A 15,038-nucleotide genomic window follows, 5' to 3' on the forward strand; every position below is an offset into this window, starting at 1 on the left:
TTTTCCTTCTTAAATTCCCTCTTAGTATATCCACACCAGGACTCCTGCTGCTTCTCACAGACCTATGACATCCTAGGCTGATGAGGGGAGAGAAGAACTGAATATGAATAATGAGAAGAAAGCAGCTCCATTCGATGACCCGGTGTTTTCCATGAAAGAGAACCTAAGACATTTCAAATAACACTTTTGAAAAGTCACTTTATCTTTTTCTTTCCCCTAGTCTCCTTGAATCACAGACCACCTGAGCCTTGCTGTAGGATCCTGAAGGATGAGGCCATCCAGACCATTAGGAGCTATGAAAAACATGGGAAAAAACCCCTGAGGACCAGTTACATTCCTCACACGGCTGAGATCTGAGGCTGACTCATTTCCATCTTCCCTGACATGGGTGGGGTCTTGGACTCAAAGAACATTCGTGCTTCAGAGAAAGGAGGTTTTGGCATTTTTCTCTTCTTCTACATTAACCACATATAACTCTTCCCCAATTTCCCCAGGAAAAGAAAAGGGAAACCTCACAAAAAAATACAGTAAAACCTTGGATTGCAAATAACTTGTTGTGCGAGTGTTCCGCAAGACGAGCAAATATTTCTCATAAGTTTCAACTTGATAAACGAGCGATGTCTTGTCATATGAGTAGTATGTGATGCTGGACGTCACATGATCACGACTGAGCCAATGATTCTTAAAATTCACTTTGATATACGAGTGCTTTGGATTACAAGCATGTTTCCAGACTAAATTATGCTCGCAAACCAAGGTCTTACTGTATTCAGCAGAATGTCAGGAGTCCTATAGCTGTAAGAGCCCCACCCCAGTCTTTTCTCTGCTCAGAAGACAAAGACATTTCAGCCACCACCTACCTTTACTGTGGGCCACGTGACATAAGACACACACTAAATAAATTCCCTGAAAGTGAAATTCTGTTTCAGGCCTAAATTCTCACCTTGCTTTTCCCTGCACTCTTGAATACACTGGTTTTTCAATGACGGCTTCTCTTATAACCATGTTTGTTCGCCCCATGACCTGCATCTGTTCTCTGCTTTCCTCACCCTGACTTGCCAAAGGCAAGATTAGACACTCCCAGCCCAATTACCACCCTGCCCGTCATGAACCATATCACGGGTAGTGCCCAATGAGCAGGAAAATGACATCAATGCCAATATGCCAATTCCCATGCCTTATCTATCACAGAAGGTGGGAAATACTTTATCCACTCACCTCAAATTGAAGAGAAAATTTATAGTCAGAGTCTTTGGCCATATCCTTGATGTAGGCATCAAAGTCATCCAGTTGAACTGGGCTTTATCAAACACAAAAAAATGTATGCTTTAAAAATCCTGTTGACAGGTATCTATTATATTGCTTAATGCCATACTTTTCACACACGAACAATTTTCTTGGAGAAAAAAGAACTTTTACTTCTCCAAGGTTACCACTCACCATTTTTTGTTGTTGTTAAAGTTACCAGTCCCTAATATATTGTAATTAAAAAGCGGGCCTTATAGGTTACACTTCCTTGAGATAGGAGAGATCTCTAGATTTTTAATTGGCTCTTACTCTAGCAATAAAATATTATATATATGCATACTCATATACCCACATGTATATAATGTTGTTTCTAGAAAGCTCTGATTTGTGGGAAAGAACAAAGGATTCGAGCCTGAAGAACTGCTTGAGTTATGGTTTTTCTTTATTTACTGTGTGATTATGGAGAATTTACCTAACTCTTGTAAGATTCAACACTATCATCTATAAAATACTATGGTCCTACTTACCTTATAAGGTTGATGTAGTCTATTAAAGAACTTTCTAGATCTAAACAGCTTTACAAGTATAAGCCCTTGTGCTGCCAGCCTCGCCAGAAAGCTTTTAGTGCCTCGCTCTTAGACAGCCAGGTTTAGAGGCTTGTGTATCTATAAAAGTGTCAAAATGGTTCAAAGGTACAATCAGGTAACACCTCTGAGTTTACATTTCTGCATCTGTAGCAGAAGTTGTCACCTCTTGCCTTCTTCTTTTCATGAATAAGAATTACATTTTATTTCCTATAGTTTTCTGTAGCTGCTTTTCCTTTCCAGAGCCTACCAATACCAACCTGTTCTCTCAGCTTCTGCAGGATGCTGTACTCTGTCATCTAATTCGAGCCTTTTCACCCTGGCAGGATCCATCCAGCCCACCTTTCCCTTAATCTTGTTGCAAATTACTCCATTTACATCATCTACCTGTGGTCTTAGGTCTTATTAGCCAATACATAATATTGAATAGATATTTGTTTCAAGTTGTTGATTAGCCAATCTGATAGATTATGTTAAGAATTTAGTAGATTTTAAAGGGCATTATACCTGCCAGAGGCACATTTAAACCCTAATGGTTTCACTAAATAATATTAATGACTTGTATCCATAAAACACATGACAGTACATATATTCGCATATGGTATCTTGCTCAGTTGACTCAGTTGACCCCTGAAGTACACATGGGCAACATTAGCCCCATGCTTCAAGTGAGGGAGCCAAGGCTAAGTAAGTCAAGCAAATAGTCCAAGATCACATGGCTCTCAGCAGTAGACTAGCATGCAGGGAGAATGATTTCTGGTTCAAAGCTGTTGCTACTCCAAACTTGCTATCCTTCCAAAAGAATGGCTATACATGGGGCTCCTGTCCTGGAATGAACTCCATCAGACCTGCACTCTCTGGCTCTTGTCTTTGAGCAGTGCATTGACCTTCAGATTAGGTTTACAATTCTAGTTTTCATCCTGTTACCAGGAGAATGGAGGCGCAATAGGGAAGGCGATCTGAGAAAATATTTATGAATTAGAAAAAGGAAAAGGAAAAGAAAGACAGAGGAAGGACCAGGAAATAGAAGGATGAACATCAGGGAGAGGAGGAGGATGGTAAGGAGACGCAAAAGAAAGCTGGGAGAGAGCAGAGATGAGGAGAACAAAGGTTTAGAGGGAAAAGGGAGAGGAGGAGGTAAAGCAAAGGAGTGCTGAAATGAAGGTAGGTGGAGATAGGAAAGGGGAGCCATGGGGACATGGTGCGGGGGCTTTGGGAGTGAAAGAGAAAGGGTACAGAGATGGCAAATGGAAATGTGGGGCGGGAGAGTCCCTGGAGAACTGGCTTTTAGAGAAGGAGGGAGGATTAGAAAAGAAACGAGAAGCGGGAAGGAGGAAGCTGGTTTGACGTGAGTTTGGGGCCTGTGGGCAGGTTCTACCACACCGACACTCTACCCAGACTGTTGTCCACACCCTCCTTCTCCTCCTCCTCTCTGCTGAGCCTTGGGAAAAGCAAGCCTGTTAGAATCTCCCCTTTTGGTCCAGAGACCCTGTCCTCTAAACACTCTAGTCTATGCTTTTCTACTTTACTTAACAACCCAGCCAAGAACTTTGGGCAACAAATTCTTCCTGTTTCTGTCGAATCATTCTTTCCAGGTGATGGTACCTCTCTTCTGTGTTAGTTATTCTCATCTCTCCTGCATCAGTTGCTATATACCAATGGACCGCATACTGATTTGAAATAGATTTAGGAAAAAATTATTCTGTTATCTATGTGTGCCCCCCCCAAAATCTATATGTCACGAAAGGCTAAACAAATATTTTTGTGTCCAAATTTTTTTCGTATTATGTATTCCATTAGCATGAATGCCATAGATTTGGCCGGAACCCCCAATTGCCTCCTATTAAGTCATCAATATTTTATCCAAGGCAAGAATCAAGGATGAACTCTATGTATGGAAATATTCCGCTTTTTATATGCAGAGTTTGAACCAATGGCCCAGAGGTGACAATTTAATTAGCCTTTTGAAATCAACCGACGGTTAATTTTTGCCCATCAAAATCTTAATTCTTATGACTTAGCAGTTCAGTAGATAAGTGAAACCATAGGCTGGCTACAGTAATTATTCTTTTCTATTTATTATAAAGATTTCCAGAGACAGCATTTCTCAAAGTAATTATTATAATATCAAATAGAGTAAAAGCTTTTCCCTGCACTACGCACAGAATTTCAAAGTACAAACCAGTAAAGGTTTTTGTACAACTTTGATGTAGCTAACTATTAGACATTTTCTAGATTGGGAATGGCAAATATCTTTCTATGAAAGACTTTTATAATTCCTAACAACCCATTCTTTACCAGTTTTCATATGATGATGATTTTCCTTATTCCTAACTTGGTTTTTGTGATATGCTTTCTTAGTGATCCCTGACACCAACACATAATAGTTTAGACATTGTAGTACACATTTGCCTCTTTCTTAAGCATCTCCTCTATTTGAAGACAAGCAATTGTTTTAATTTGCAAAGTTAAGATCATTATGAAGACCTTTTTTAAATAAAATATTTTTAAAGGAAGTAGTAAGAAAAACTTAAATGTATTGTATATTTCAAGGTTTTATGGATTGGATCTTAAATGTTTTCACCACAAAAAGGAAACAATAATTATGTGACATGATGGAGATGTTGGCTAACTGCTATAATACATCGCACAATTTACATTTACACAATGTTACATGTCGGTTATATCTTAATGATAAAGAACAACTTACTTAGTCAGTTTCCTCTTCTTTAAACCATTTTTACTCCTGAGAATTAACAAAAAAAAAGACAAGTTTATCTGAGCAAAAGAATTGATTGACATAATGATTAAATTTGAAGAGTTTTAAATAATTACATCAGGCTCCGCAATTTTATTTAATTTTCATTAAACATTGTCTCCATTTTGTTTAATTACTTTTCCTTAAATGAGAAGATAATGATAATAATTTCAGATTCATTTTTTAAAAACCCTGTTAGATTGCAGGAACATACTGCATTTTAGGTTTCCGATTTGACAAATACCGAATTCTAGAAATGTAATTCCTTACTACTAGTGGTTAAATTGCTGAAGTATTTTTATAAATATATTTAGAAGTACCTACTGCTTGAATACTCCAGGCTCTACAGACAAGAAGGAAAGAGTTGGGGAATAAAATGGAGAACTAATGTCTAGGAGGGTAGACATGTTGGTTGTCAAAGACTAAAAGAACCTTTGGACATTTTCCCTGGGAACATGAGTGTGTGCTATCAGTTTTGGCATGCATCTTACAGAATTCTATGATGGTGTTGTTCTTATTCAATCTTGAATTTGTTTTTTTTAAGTTTATTTATTCATTTTGAGAGAGGCAGAGACAGTGTGAGTGAGGAAGGGGGAGAGAGAAAGGAGAGAGAGAGAATCCCAATCAGGCTCAACATGGGGCTCGAACCCACAAAGCCGTGACATCATGACCTCAGCTGAAACCAAGAGTCGAATTTTTGAACTAGTTTTTTAAGCTATCTGAAGACTTGGACCTATTACTTACTAGTTCTTAATTCATTACTATTCTGTAAGCTCAAACACATACAATGCTAATGTGTGCTTCAGTTAATTACATTTTAGGGGCTATTTAGAGTAATTGTTTCAACCAATAAGTCAGATAACTGACCTAAGCTAGGGAATGCTAACATGCTATCTGATGAAACACTTCACTCCTGTATATTGATATGATTGAGGGCTAGCGACAATTTTTATAAGTAATTTCCCAAGGTCTTTAAATATTGATGGAAGCACCCAAACTTCCTGAAAATATACAATCTATAGTAAATAACCAGTTGTGACCTGAGTGCTCTCATGTGCCCAAATATTTATTTATACTGAAATTGTGAATGTTTGGGTACCTTCATTTCTAGAAAGGCTTTTGCAGAATGAAGCCCTGCTTCTTCTGTGCTCTCATAGTACTTTGTCGATGGAGTATTTCTCATGATGTCTATCAACTGCGTATGTGCTCCTTTCTAGACAGTCCTTCCCCCCGCCACCCCCACCCCCGCCTCGAGCTGAGCACAGTTAATAGAACACATGGTGGTGCTCAAAAAATCATACTTAACTGGACCGAAACAAAACATCTTTGCTGGGGTGCTTGGGTGGCTCCATCAGTTAAGCGTCTGACTCTTGATTTCGGCACAGGTCAAGATCTCTCAGTTCATGAGATCAAGCCCTGTGTTGGGTTCTGTGCTGGGCATGGATCCCGCTTGGGATTCTCTCTCTTTCTCTCTCTCTGCCCCTCTCCTGCTGGCAAGTTCACACGCTCTCCCTCTCTCAAAATAAATAAACACTAAAGAAAATCTTTGCCATATTGCCCTCACAGTTTTACTTAATGATTCAATTAGGAATTTGATGTTAGACTTGGGAAATGGAACTGGTGGGCGGAGAGGAAGTAATAAGGGTAGGGAATGTAGGGAAATTTCCATAAAGGCAAATGGTGTTCCTTGTTTTCATTTTCTGGTTTCAGGCGGTTTTTATTTCTTCCCACTTCTGAGTGACAGCAATCCATTCCACAGCTCATGTCTTATTTTTTCTCCCTCATCCTCTGTCTTCCATACTTGAGATTTAGCGGGAAGAGACATTACAGTTTTTACTTTGCCCCCCCCCCCACCCCTGCCCTCAAAAAGCCACTGTAATGTTGGACAGGGCTGTATCATCTAAGCATTTTAGAACTTAAAAGAACACCTTCCGAATAATGTTTACTTAGCTCTTGTGAAGGTAGCGAAGTTAACTTTAGGAATCCCACAATGACTTCATGTAGTAGAAACTAATTAATTTGGTGCTTTGTGACACAGGAATGTTAGCTTAGATAGGTAACAGTTTGGCGAAGCCAGGAGGCTGCCCAACATATTTTGTGATTGGGAGTGAAAAAACAAACAAACAAACCCAAACCTCAAGCTTTCTTATCCAAGCAGACTTCAAGGGAAACTTGGAAGAAACAAATGTCTGTGGAGAGTGACGCTGAATACATTCAGTGCTGAAATATTAAGCTGCTACTATTCAACAGCTGTATGGAAGCCTGGTTCGTGGAAGAGAGGCCCTTTTTTTTCTTTCAATCTCATTCATTGATTGAATTAACTTTTACATATAATGTAAAATTCCACCACATGGTTTGAATGACTTATTGTGTCAAGTGTATATTTATGTGTATATCTTCAGGATTTGTGTACAATCTTTACATTTTGCTTAGATTTTGCTGAAATCCCAAAGATTCCAAAGGATCCTTATATCCTTAGGCTGTGGGATAAGGACAGGGCTGAATTATGAGACTCCCCTGCAACGCTGATAGAACGTTCCTATGTTTTCCATTGCTGTGCTAATTCTAAGACTACAATCAGGGGACAATTCACTTTTGAACATGTAAGTTAAGCTTTTGCCAGCCATTTTACCTTCAGCACATTATGGAAAGAGCTAGCTTGTATGTGTGTGTCACAGTGAACATCTGAGGTGATGTTAGGGTATCATCTTGTCATTGCAAAATATTTTTTTAATAAAAGTGATAACACCCATCAGACATGCAGAATATATGCATACACAGCCGTGCACATCTTTTAATCTTCTCTTTCACTTATATTAGGTAAGGCTCAAAATCCTGATGACTTCAAGAAGTTAAGACGCATAAGTTCTTCATGGTTATGACATCTTGGAAAGCCAACCAGACTGGAATTCATTGCAAAGGAGAATACAAGGCATGGCAGAGACATGGGATTTATAATGGCCACAAACAAACAAACAAACAAACAAGCAAACAAACATCCACCTCCAACATAAACCCCAAACACTCTAAATGTCCCCAATGTCATAAGCTCTACTTACTCTTTCATAGGTTAAATGGAAATCATCCCCAAATCTTAAAAAGGTGTTTAGAGTTATATCATTCTCTGAATAAAGCGTGCAAAAACCACGAGTAAAGCCGAGCAGTTTAAACTAAATGTTGCTTCACCCTTAAAATGACAACTGTTGAGAGTTTAGAGCAAGCAGATGAATGCTTGAGTAGAGCATGAGGTGACTATGGCCTTAGAGAGAGAGAGAGAGAGAGAGAGAGAGAGAGAGTAGTAACAATGAATCCAGATGGAGCTAGTCTGAATGAAATGGTTTTCTCTGACTAGGAAACATGATCTGAGATGACTGTAGCCAGAAATCCTGGCAGAATACCATGTTGAGACTAAGCCACCTGGGCATTGGTGCTCTGCCCTGGTTTTTCTACCACCCTGGGACAGATTTGAGCAATACCATGAGCCAGAAAGAGCCCCTTGATTTCCACACAAACCGCTCATCCAGAGGATTTTACAAAATGATCAGGAACGTCTATTTCCATGAAGTTGGTAGTTTAGGGAAGAACCAGGGTATGTGTGAGGAAGGAGGCGGGGCAGGTGGCTCTGTTACTTCTAGAGTAGGTGAAATGTGAAGACGAACCATGTGGAGAGGATTAACAATGGCTATTTAGCAGGGAAAAATATCCACGAGTTACCAGATGAGGGGAAAAGTAGCGAACAGTAGGGAATTCGGGTGGCTTTGTGAGTACTGAGGTAGCTCTACCCGAAAAAAAGCAAGGATCATGTATTTTACTTCTTTTATTTATCTGACACAGCACAAGCCAACAGCTGAAAGCATAGTTTATGTTCAGTCCATGTTCATTGGTTGATATGTGTGTGGTTTACTGAAAGTGACAGAGAGCTGGGGGCTCTATGTTTTGCCTTCTCTTCTCGCATGGAGATAACCATTTCCTGTCTCAAGACCATTCTTCTAAAAACTACTGAATGGTTTTTTAAAAGCAACAAATAGGGGGCACCCGGGTGGCTCAGTTGGTTAGGCATCTGACTCTTGGTTTCGGCTCAGGTCCTAATCCCAGGGTCTTGAGATCAGGCCCTGTGTTGGCATCTGTGCTGGGCATGGAGCCTGCTTAAGGTTCTCTCTTCCTCCCTCTGCTCCTCTCCCCATTCTTTCTCTCTCTCTCAAAAAAAAAAAAAAAAAAAGATTTTTTTTTAAATAACCAACAGATAAAACTACTGAATGGTTTCTCCCCCGCCCCCCCAACTTGGGTCTAGTGTTATTTGACCAATACTGTAAGTAGCAGACCTTAAAGGGTTTGTTGGAGTTTGAAGATGCGTTTATTAAGGGGACCTATTAACAAAGGCATGCAAAAATGCATAGGCCTGATATAAGTTTAAAAACCAAACTGTGGGAAAGTCAGAGAATTAAATAGAGAAATTTATAGGGTAGCATATGCAGCTTTCTTTCTTTTGTTTTAATTGAGATCTGTGGAGAGTACTTTAAGGGTATTGACTACAACTGGTCTCATGATAGGTAGAATACTTGAGAATGATTAATAGATGTTGAGTAAAAATTGATGCATATGTTGAAGGTCAAAATGGAATTTATACGCACTATTTGTACCTAAATGCTATCTGATGTCAAATACTTAAAATATTGTGTTGGGTATAGTGAAGCCCTATACTAAAAACTGTTATTAAAACCAACTTAGAGGGGCCCCCAGGTGGCTCAGTTGGTTAAGTGTCCAACTCTTCATTTTGCTTCAGGTTGTGAGATCTGATCTCTTATGGTTGTGAGATCGAGCACCGAGTTGGGTTCCACACTGGGTGAGAAGCCTGCTTAAGATTCTCTCTCTCAGGGGCGCCTGGGTGGCGCAGTCGGTTAAGCGTCCGACTTCAGCCAGGTCACGATCTCGCGGTCCGTGAGTTCGAGCCCCGCGTCAGGCTCTGGGCTGATGGCTCGGAGCCTGGAGCCTGTTTCCGATTCTGTGTCTCCCTCTCTCTCTGCCCCTCCCCCGTTCATGCTCTGTCTCTCTCTGTCCCAAAAATAAATAAAAAAAAAAAAAACAAACAAACAAAAAAAAAAAAAAAAAAAAAAAGATTCTCTCTCTCTCTTCCCGTGCTTGCGTGCATGAGCACACACATGCATGCACATTTTTTTCCTCTCTCAAAATAAATAAATAAATAAATAAATAAATAAATCAACCAAGTTAGAATAACAACAAATGGTCCTCATCATCCAGAACATTCCTCTGATTTCCTTACTTAACACATCATGTCTAGTGTACTTCAACAGCTTTCCTCTAGTCTCTCTTTTAAAAAAAATAAAAATGCAAATTCTGGTATAAACAGTCTCTACTGTGAGGAAGTCTTTTTTTGTATTTCTTCCATTGCAACTCAAAATCCTAACCTTGCTAGCTGTATTTATTCTGTCCTTGGAGAAACTGAAGAACATTTAATCAATTGTCTTTTTGAATACATAACTCTACAGATTGCTTTTCGCCTTTTACTCTTTCCCTATTCCCCCCTGCCCGTGCACCATTTTTCCAGTTCATGAACTATTTTTATTGCTTTTTTCTGAGTCCTTCTGAAGTTGTCCAGATACCTGGATCTGCCTGTACATAATGTAGTACCTAAACACCATGGATATTTCAGGACAATGATTTTTGGTTTTGGTCAGGAAACCACTACCTTTCTTTTCCTGTGGCTCAGGAAAAGGAATAGATCCTTCTAGATATGTTAGCCTGAGATTTCAAGATGATGATGATGATGATGATGATGATGATTATATTTTATAAAAACTGAAAAAATACTCTTTTGAGATTTGATTATTAAAAATATTTAAAAGTTAAGAAAATAAGAATTTAAAGGAAGCTGCTTTTTACAGAGGAAAGAATAGATTTCAGAGAAACCTGGATTTGGAACCTGGATATTTTAGATGGTAGTATGATGTTAAGATAATCTCCTTAAGAGATTCTTTGGCATATTTCTAAGATGGGGCTGATAATATCCTCTGCAGAGTTGTGGGGACAATTAAATAAGATAATTATACAAAGAGGCTTGCAAATAGCCAGTTGTTCAATATTCACTGAGTTAGCATTAACTACGAAAACACTGAGACCCCAAACACAGTACAGTATTCTTGGCTCTCTACCTTCATGCATTTCTTCGTTGTTGGAAACAGAGTTCTCTAATGGGTGGAGATGGTAAGAAAATGGGAAGCATCATTTACTAAGATAAGAAGCCAATGCATTGATTGAATGAAGAAACAAATGACTAATAATAAATGGAAGAAAAGCTTGCCAAGAACATCCCAAGAAGAAAATTTTAATTGGGAAACCAATATATGTATAGGCCATCTTGGTGCCATTAACTACTTTAATCCATTTCAAGACATGAGTCATAATTTCAGATGCTGCCAAACACATAAAATAATTAAAAAGAATTTTTCCTTTTTGTTTTACTTCTGGAGGGCTAACTTTATAGACTTTGTGTTAGGTAAACAGTAAAAAAAAATCACTTACCAAGGATTAATATAAAATGCCAAAAGATAATCAGTCCAAAGACATGAGGGTAGCAGGGTTAAGAAAGCAAATATACTCCTACGCCTGTGAGCATTAATAGATAACAGATGTAAAGATGAAAAAGTGGCAAGAGTTAGTAGCATAAACTGTGAACAGATATCAGTAAATTACCTACGAAGATCAATTAAAATGACAAGCATCTTAATTATGATTAAATATTATTCCATTCTGTGAAACTTAAATGTGTGGGCTTAAGTGCTATCATATTGCCAAAATCAGTTTGATTCGCACACATCCATATTGTAATCAGATATATTTCTTTCAACTTCTGTTGTGTCAATTAGTCTGCTATTAGGTGATTACATTTTACATCAGTTAAATGAGACTCTTCAATGCCTCATTAGCTAGCTCCGGTCTTATTCTTGGGTATTATTACCCTTGCAATGCTTAAACCTCTTTTAAGGAGCCATGATAACATCATTTGATAGCTAACAGCAGCTCGTGGGAGGAAATATAAACCGTCAAATTGTGCATATACTGATTTTGACAAAGACTCCAAGCTTCTGGGACACATTCTTACAAAGCTGCACCCCTAGGTATGACTTTCTATATTATTTTTAGTTTATAGTAATACCTTCTTTCTGAAAAATAACCCTTAAAACAGAGCTATGGTATGACACTCAGGTATCATTTTTCAAGACAAGGAGCTCAGCAAACTGCCTATTCTGGAATCTGACTGATACTCAGCTGAGGAGGAGCAAAATTATTTCATTTTACTTTTAACTTCTCATTCAGACTGATTTTAAAAAGTGTGTTTTGAATCCAATTTCAGGTATTCAAACCACCTGCAAAATAGAACATTCATTAATGTGGATTTTAAACTGCCCTCTGGCTGCATCTATAACTATTCTGAGAATTAGTGGGGGGAAATGGCATCACCTTGTCACTCTAGTTACTACAAATTCCCACTGAGATATCTATTTTGTCAGCCAGGAAATGCTGGTGTGCTGGCAAACTATCTTTGCCAAGAGCTGGTGGAGAATTTTCTAGATTTTCTAGAAAGGTCCTGAAGTGAATTCTTTTTTTGCCTCAGCTCTCCTATAACTGGTCTCTCATATTCTATCCATTGTGAGTGATTGTGTAGTTAATACATAGGTGTCCTGAGTTGCCAAGTGTAACTGGGCCAATTTCTACATGGGCTGCTCGTCACTGCTTTGTGACTGAGCCTTTTTAAAGGGTGAGCCAGACCAGAAACGCGCATCAGTGAATTAGTTTCTTAATCTTGGCAAGAGTGTTAATGTGTTCGAACAAACCTAGAAATGTTTACTAACTTTTCACCATCGAGGGGTTATGGGTTCTTTTTCTTCATAGTTAGCAAAAATCCATTCAGGCTAAAATATAAAAATAGCACGACATATTGTCTTGTTAAAAAGAATCCTATTTCAACTAGACTTTCAACTGCTAGATGCCCACTCAGGGAAGCAGAATTTATATTTCAGTTAAAGCCCTCCCTCTTTCATTGATTCCGTAAAGTTTCTAGTCTCACCTAACTATTTCTTTAAGATCACCATTTTGGGGGATTTGGAAAACAAGAAAAAAACCTAAGATCTCTTAAGAGGATTAACATGAAATGTATACATTTAAATAAATGTGCTTTGCATGGTCACTTGCAAAAGAAACAAAGTAGATCCTGTAAGCAGTGCTGGCTCCATTTTAAATGGTTACTTCATTAGCAATTTTGTTAGGCATCCATTGCAGTGGAGAGGATCGTTAATTCTCATCTATCACTGTTAAAGTATAATGTCAAGCAATTTAATCTCCTGACAATGCTTTCTTAATTCTGAAAATACCTCCTCCCTCCAGGTCCTTAATATGCCAGCAGGCGGAAAAAAATGAGGCCATGTTTTCCTATGGGACTTTACTTGCCCTTGAGATTTATTTACCTGTAAGTGTAACAGTTGAGAGCCCTGGGCTGTACACGTCTACTTGACTTTTGAACAAAAGGTGGTGGCTCACATTCCTGGGCACTGAAGTGTCAGTTTGAGATAGAGATGCTGCTCTGTCACATGCTGCTTCTGTGGGGTCTGTCCTATGCCTTCGGCTGCCACCTGTTCAGTGTGGGTCTTGCACTTACGGCCTTCCTTAGCTATGGGCTACATTCATGACTGCGCTAGTCCTTTGATTAATATAGTAAATACTGAGAAGACTGAGACATTTTCTCTACTTTGTGACTACAGTAAACTCATATGAACTTAATGTAGTTGGTGAAGAAAATCTAACCTTCAAAGTCCACTATCACTGAAATTGTGAAAGGATAATCAGACAAAACCATTTATCTGCAAAAGATAGTAAAATAAAGTTGGAGGCACACACAGCATAGATAAGCTGTCTGGAGGCTTATTCCAAAATAATGCTCACCAATTGTATGGAAGCTTTCCATCCCTCTCCAAAGATGCAAAATTGACAAAAGTTCCTGCTCCACATTCCCTGTTTGGAAGGAACCACAAAATTAGGTTACTGCTTGACAGAGCACTCTTTTTACCTTGATATAATAGAGAGCCTTTACTGGTTTATCATCACAGCATTAAATTTATAAAGGGGGAGGCGCCTGGGTGGCTCATTCGATTAAGCATCCAGCTGTTAATTTTGGCTCAGATCATGATCTGACAGTTCACTTCATGAGATAGAGCCCCATGTCGGGCTCCATACTGACAGCACAGAGTCTGCTTGGGATTCTCTCTCTCCCTCTCTCTCTGCAACCCCTTCCCCCGCCATGCTCACTCTCTCTCTCCAAAAAAAAAAAAAAAAAAAAACAACTTAAAAAACATCTAAGTTCCATGTACTTCTCTTTCACATGCAATGCAAAATAGAAAGATAAAATAATTTTTCATAAGGTTGCACATGCCCAAGTCATTTGAAGCCAAAAGTATTTGTTTTCAATCCTTTCCAAAAGGCACTCATGACCCTAGCTTAAATCTCTCTCTCTCTCTTTTTTTTTTTTTAGTGTTTACTTATTTATTTAGAGAGAGAGTGAGCATAAACAGGGAGAGAGGGAGAGAGAGAAAATCCCAAGTAGGCTCTGTGTTGTCAGCGTGGAGCCTGATGTGTGACTCGATCTCATGAACCATGAGATCATGACCTGAGCTGAAATCAAGAGTCAGATGCTTAATCGACTGAGCCACCCAGGCAACCCAATCCTAACATAAAGCTTTGAACTGTTTGGGGCATAATATTTTTTACAAAGCCTCCTAGACCGAGGGTTTTCTGTTTTCAGCACATATTCTTTGTGGGGTTTTGTTTTTATAGCATTTAAATTTCCTCTCTAAAATGATGGTGGATCAAGTTGGATTTTTTTTCCTCCAAAAATTTTTCCTCACGTTGGGATGTCCATGTGACGTATCAATTGAGATAAGAGTATAAAAAGTAATACATATTGAAATAGATTGGCTTATGCCGTGCCTCTTGTCCAGAATGTTGCTTATTAATCTGTCAGTAGAAAATACTGTTAAAGTTGTTGTAAAGTTTTTTTCCCCAGAAGTGGAGGTAAAAAGTAAACATATTCTCATGCCTTCTCCACCTTTGCCTAATGTCAATGGATAAACAACACAGCTTACTGGGCTCATGCATCTCATTTTCCCCCCTATATGAAATTGATTGACTTATTCAGAACTGAAGAAGGGATTTTGAAATTACTGGCACACGTACTAATCACTTTAGTTACCTGCCTGCTCTTATTACAGTGTTCTAAAAACATTTTTCTTCTCTTTTTTTAAAAAAAATTTTTTTTTAAGTTTATTTATTTATTTTGTGTGTGTGTGAGTGAGAGAGAGAGAGCAGGGGAGGGGCAGAGAGAGAGGGAAAGAGAGGATCCCAAGCAGGCTCTCAGCTGTCAGCACAGAGCTGGATGA

At 38.7% G+C, this 15,038-nt stretch overlaps 1 protein-coding gene across 2 annotated transcripts in view; it reads right to left on the reverse strand.

Annotated features, from left to right (window-relative positions):
* Nucleotides 1-15,038, reverse strand: part of PTPRO (protein tyrosine phosphatase receptor type O) — a 248,354-nt gene that overhangs the window by 26,942 nt on the left and 206,374 nt on the right. The window contains exons 16-19 of one of the 2 annotated variants that reach the window (XM_058743572.1): nucleotides 13,549-13,617; nucleotides 11,131-11,214; nucleotides 4,543-4,578; nucleotides 1,219-1,300 (exon numbers count right to left, since the gene is read on the reverse strand). In XM_058743572.1, the coding sequence (XP_058599555.1) occupies nucleotides 1,219-1,300; nucleotides 4,543-4,578; nucleotides 11,131-11,214; nucleotides 13,549-13,617 (271 nt within the window). The remainder of the gene's footprint in view (nucleotides 1-1,218; nucleotides 1,301-4,542; nucleotides 4,579-11,130; nucleotides 11,215-13,548; nucleotides 13,618-15,038) is intronic. The other variant, XM_058743573.1, reaches the window with a different exon arrangement.

Source organism: Neofelis nebulosa, chromosome 8, assembly GCF_028018385.1.
Source record: "Neofelis nebulosa isolate mNeoNeb1 chromosome 8, mNeoNeb1.pri, whole genome shotgun sequence".
In the NCBI taxonomy this organism is placed as follows: domain Eukaryota; kingdom Metazoa; phylum Chordata; class Mammalia; order Carnivora; family Felidae; genus Neofelis; species Neofelis nebulosa.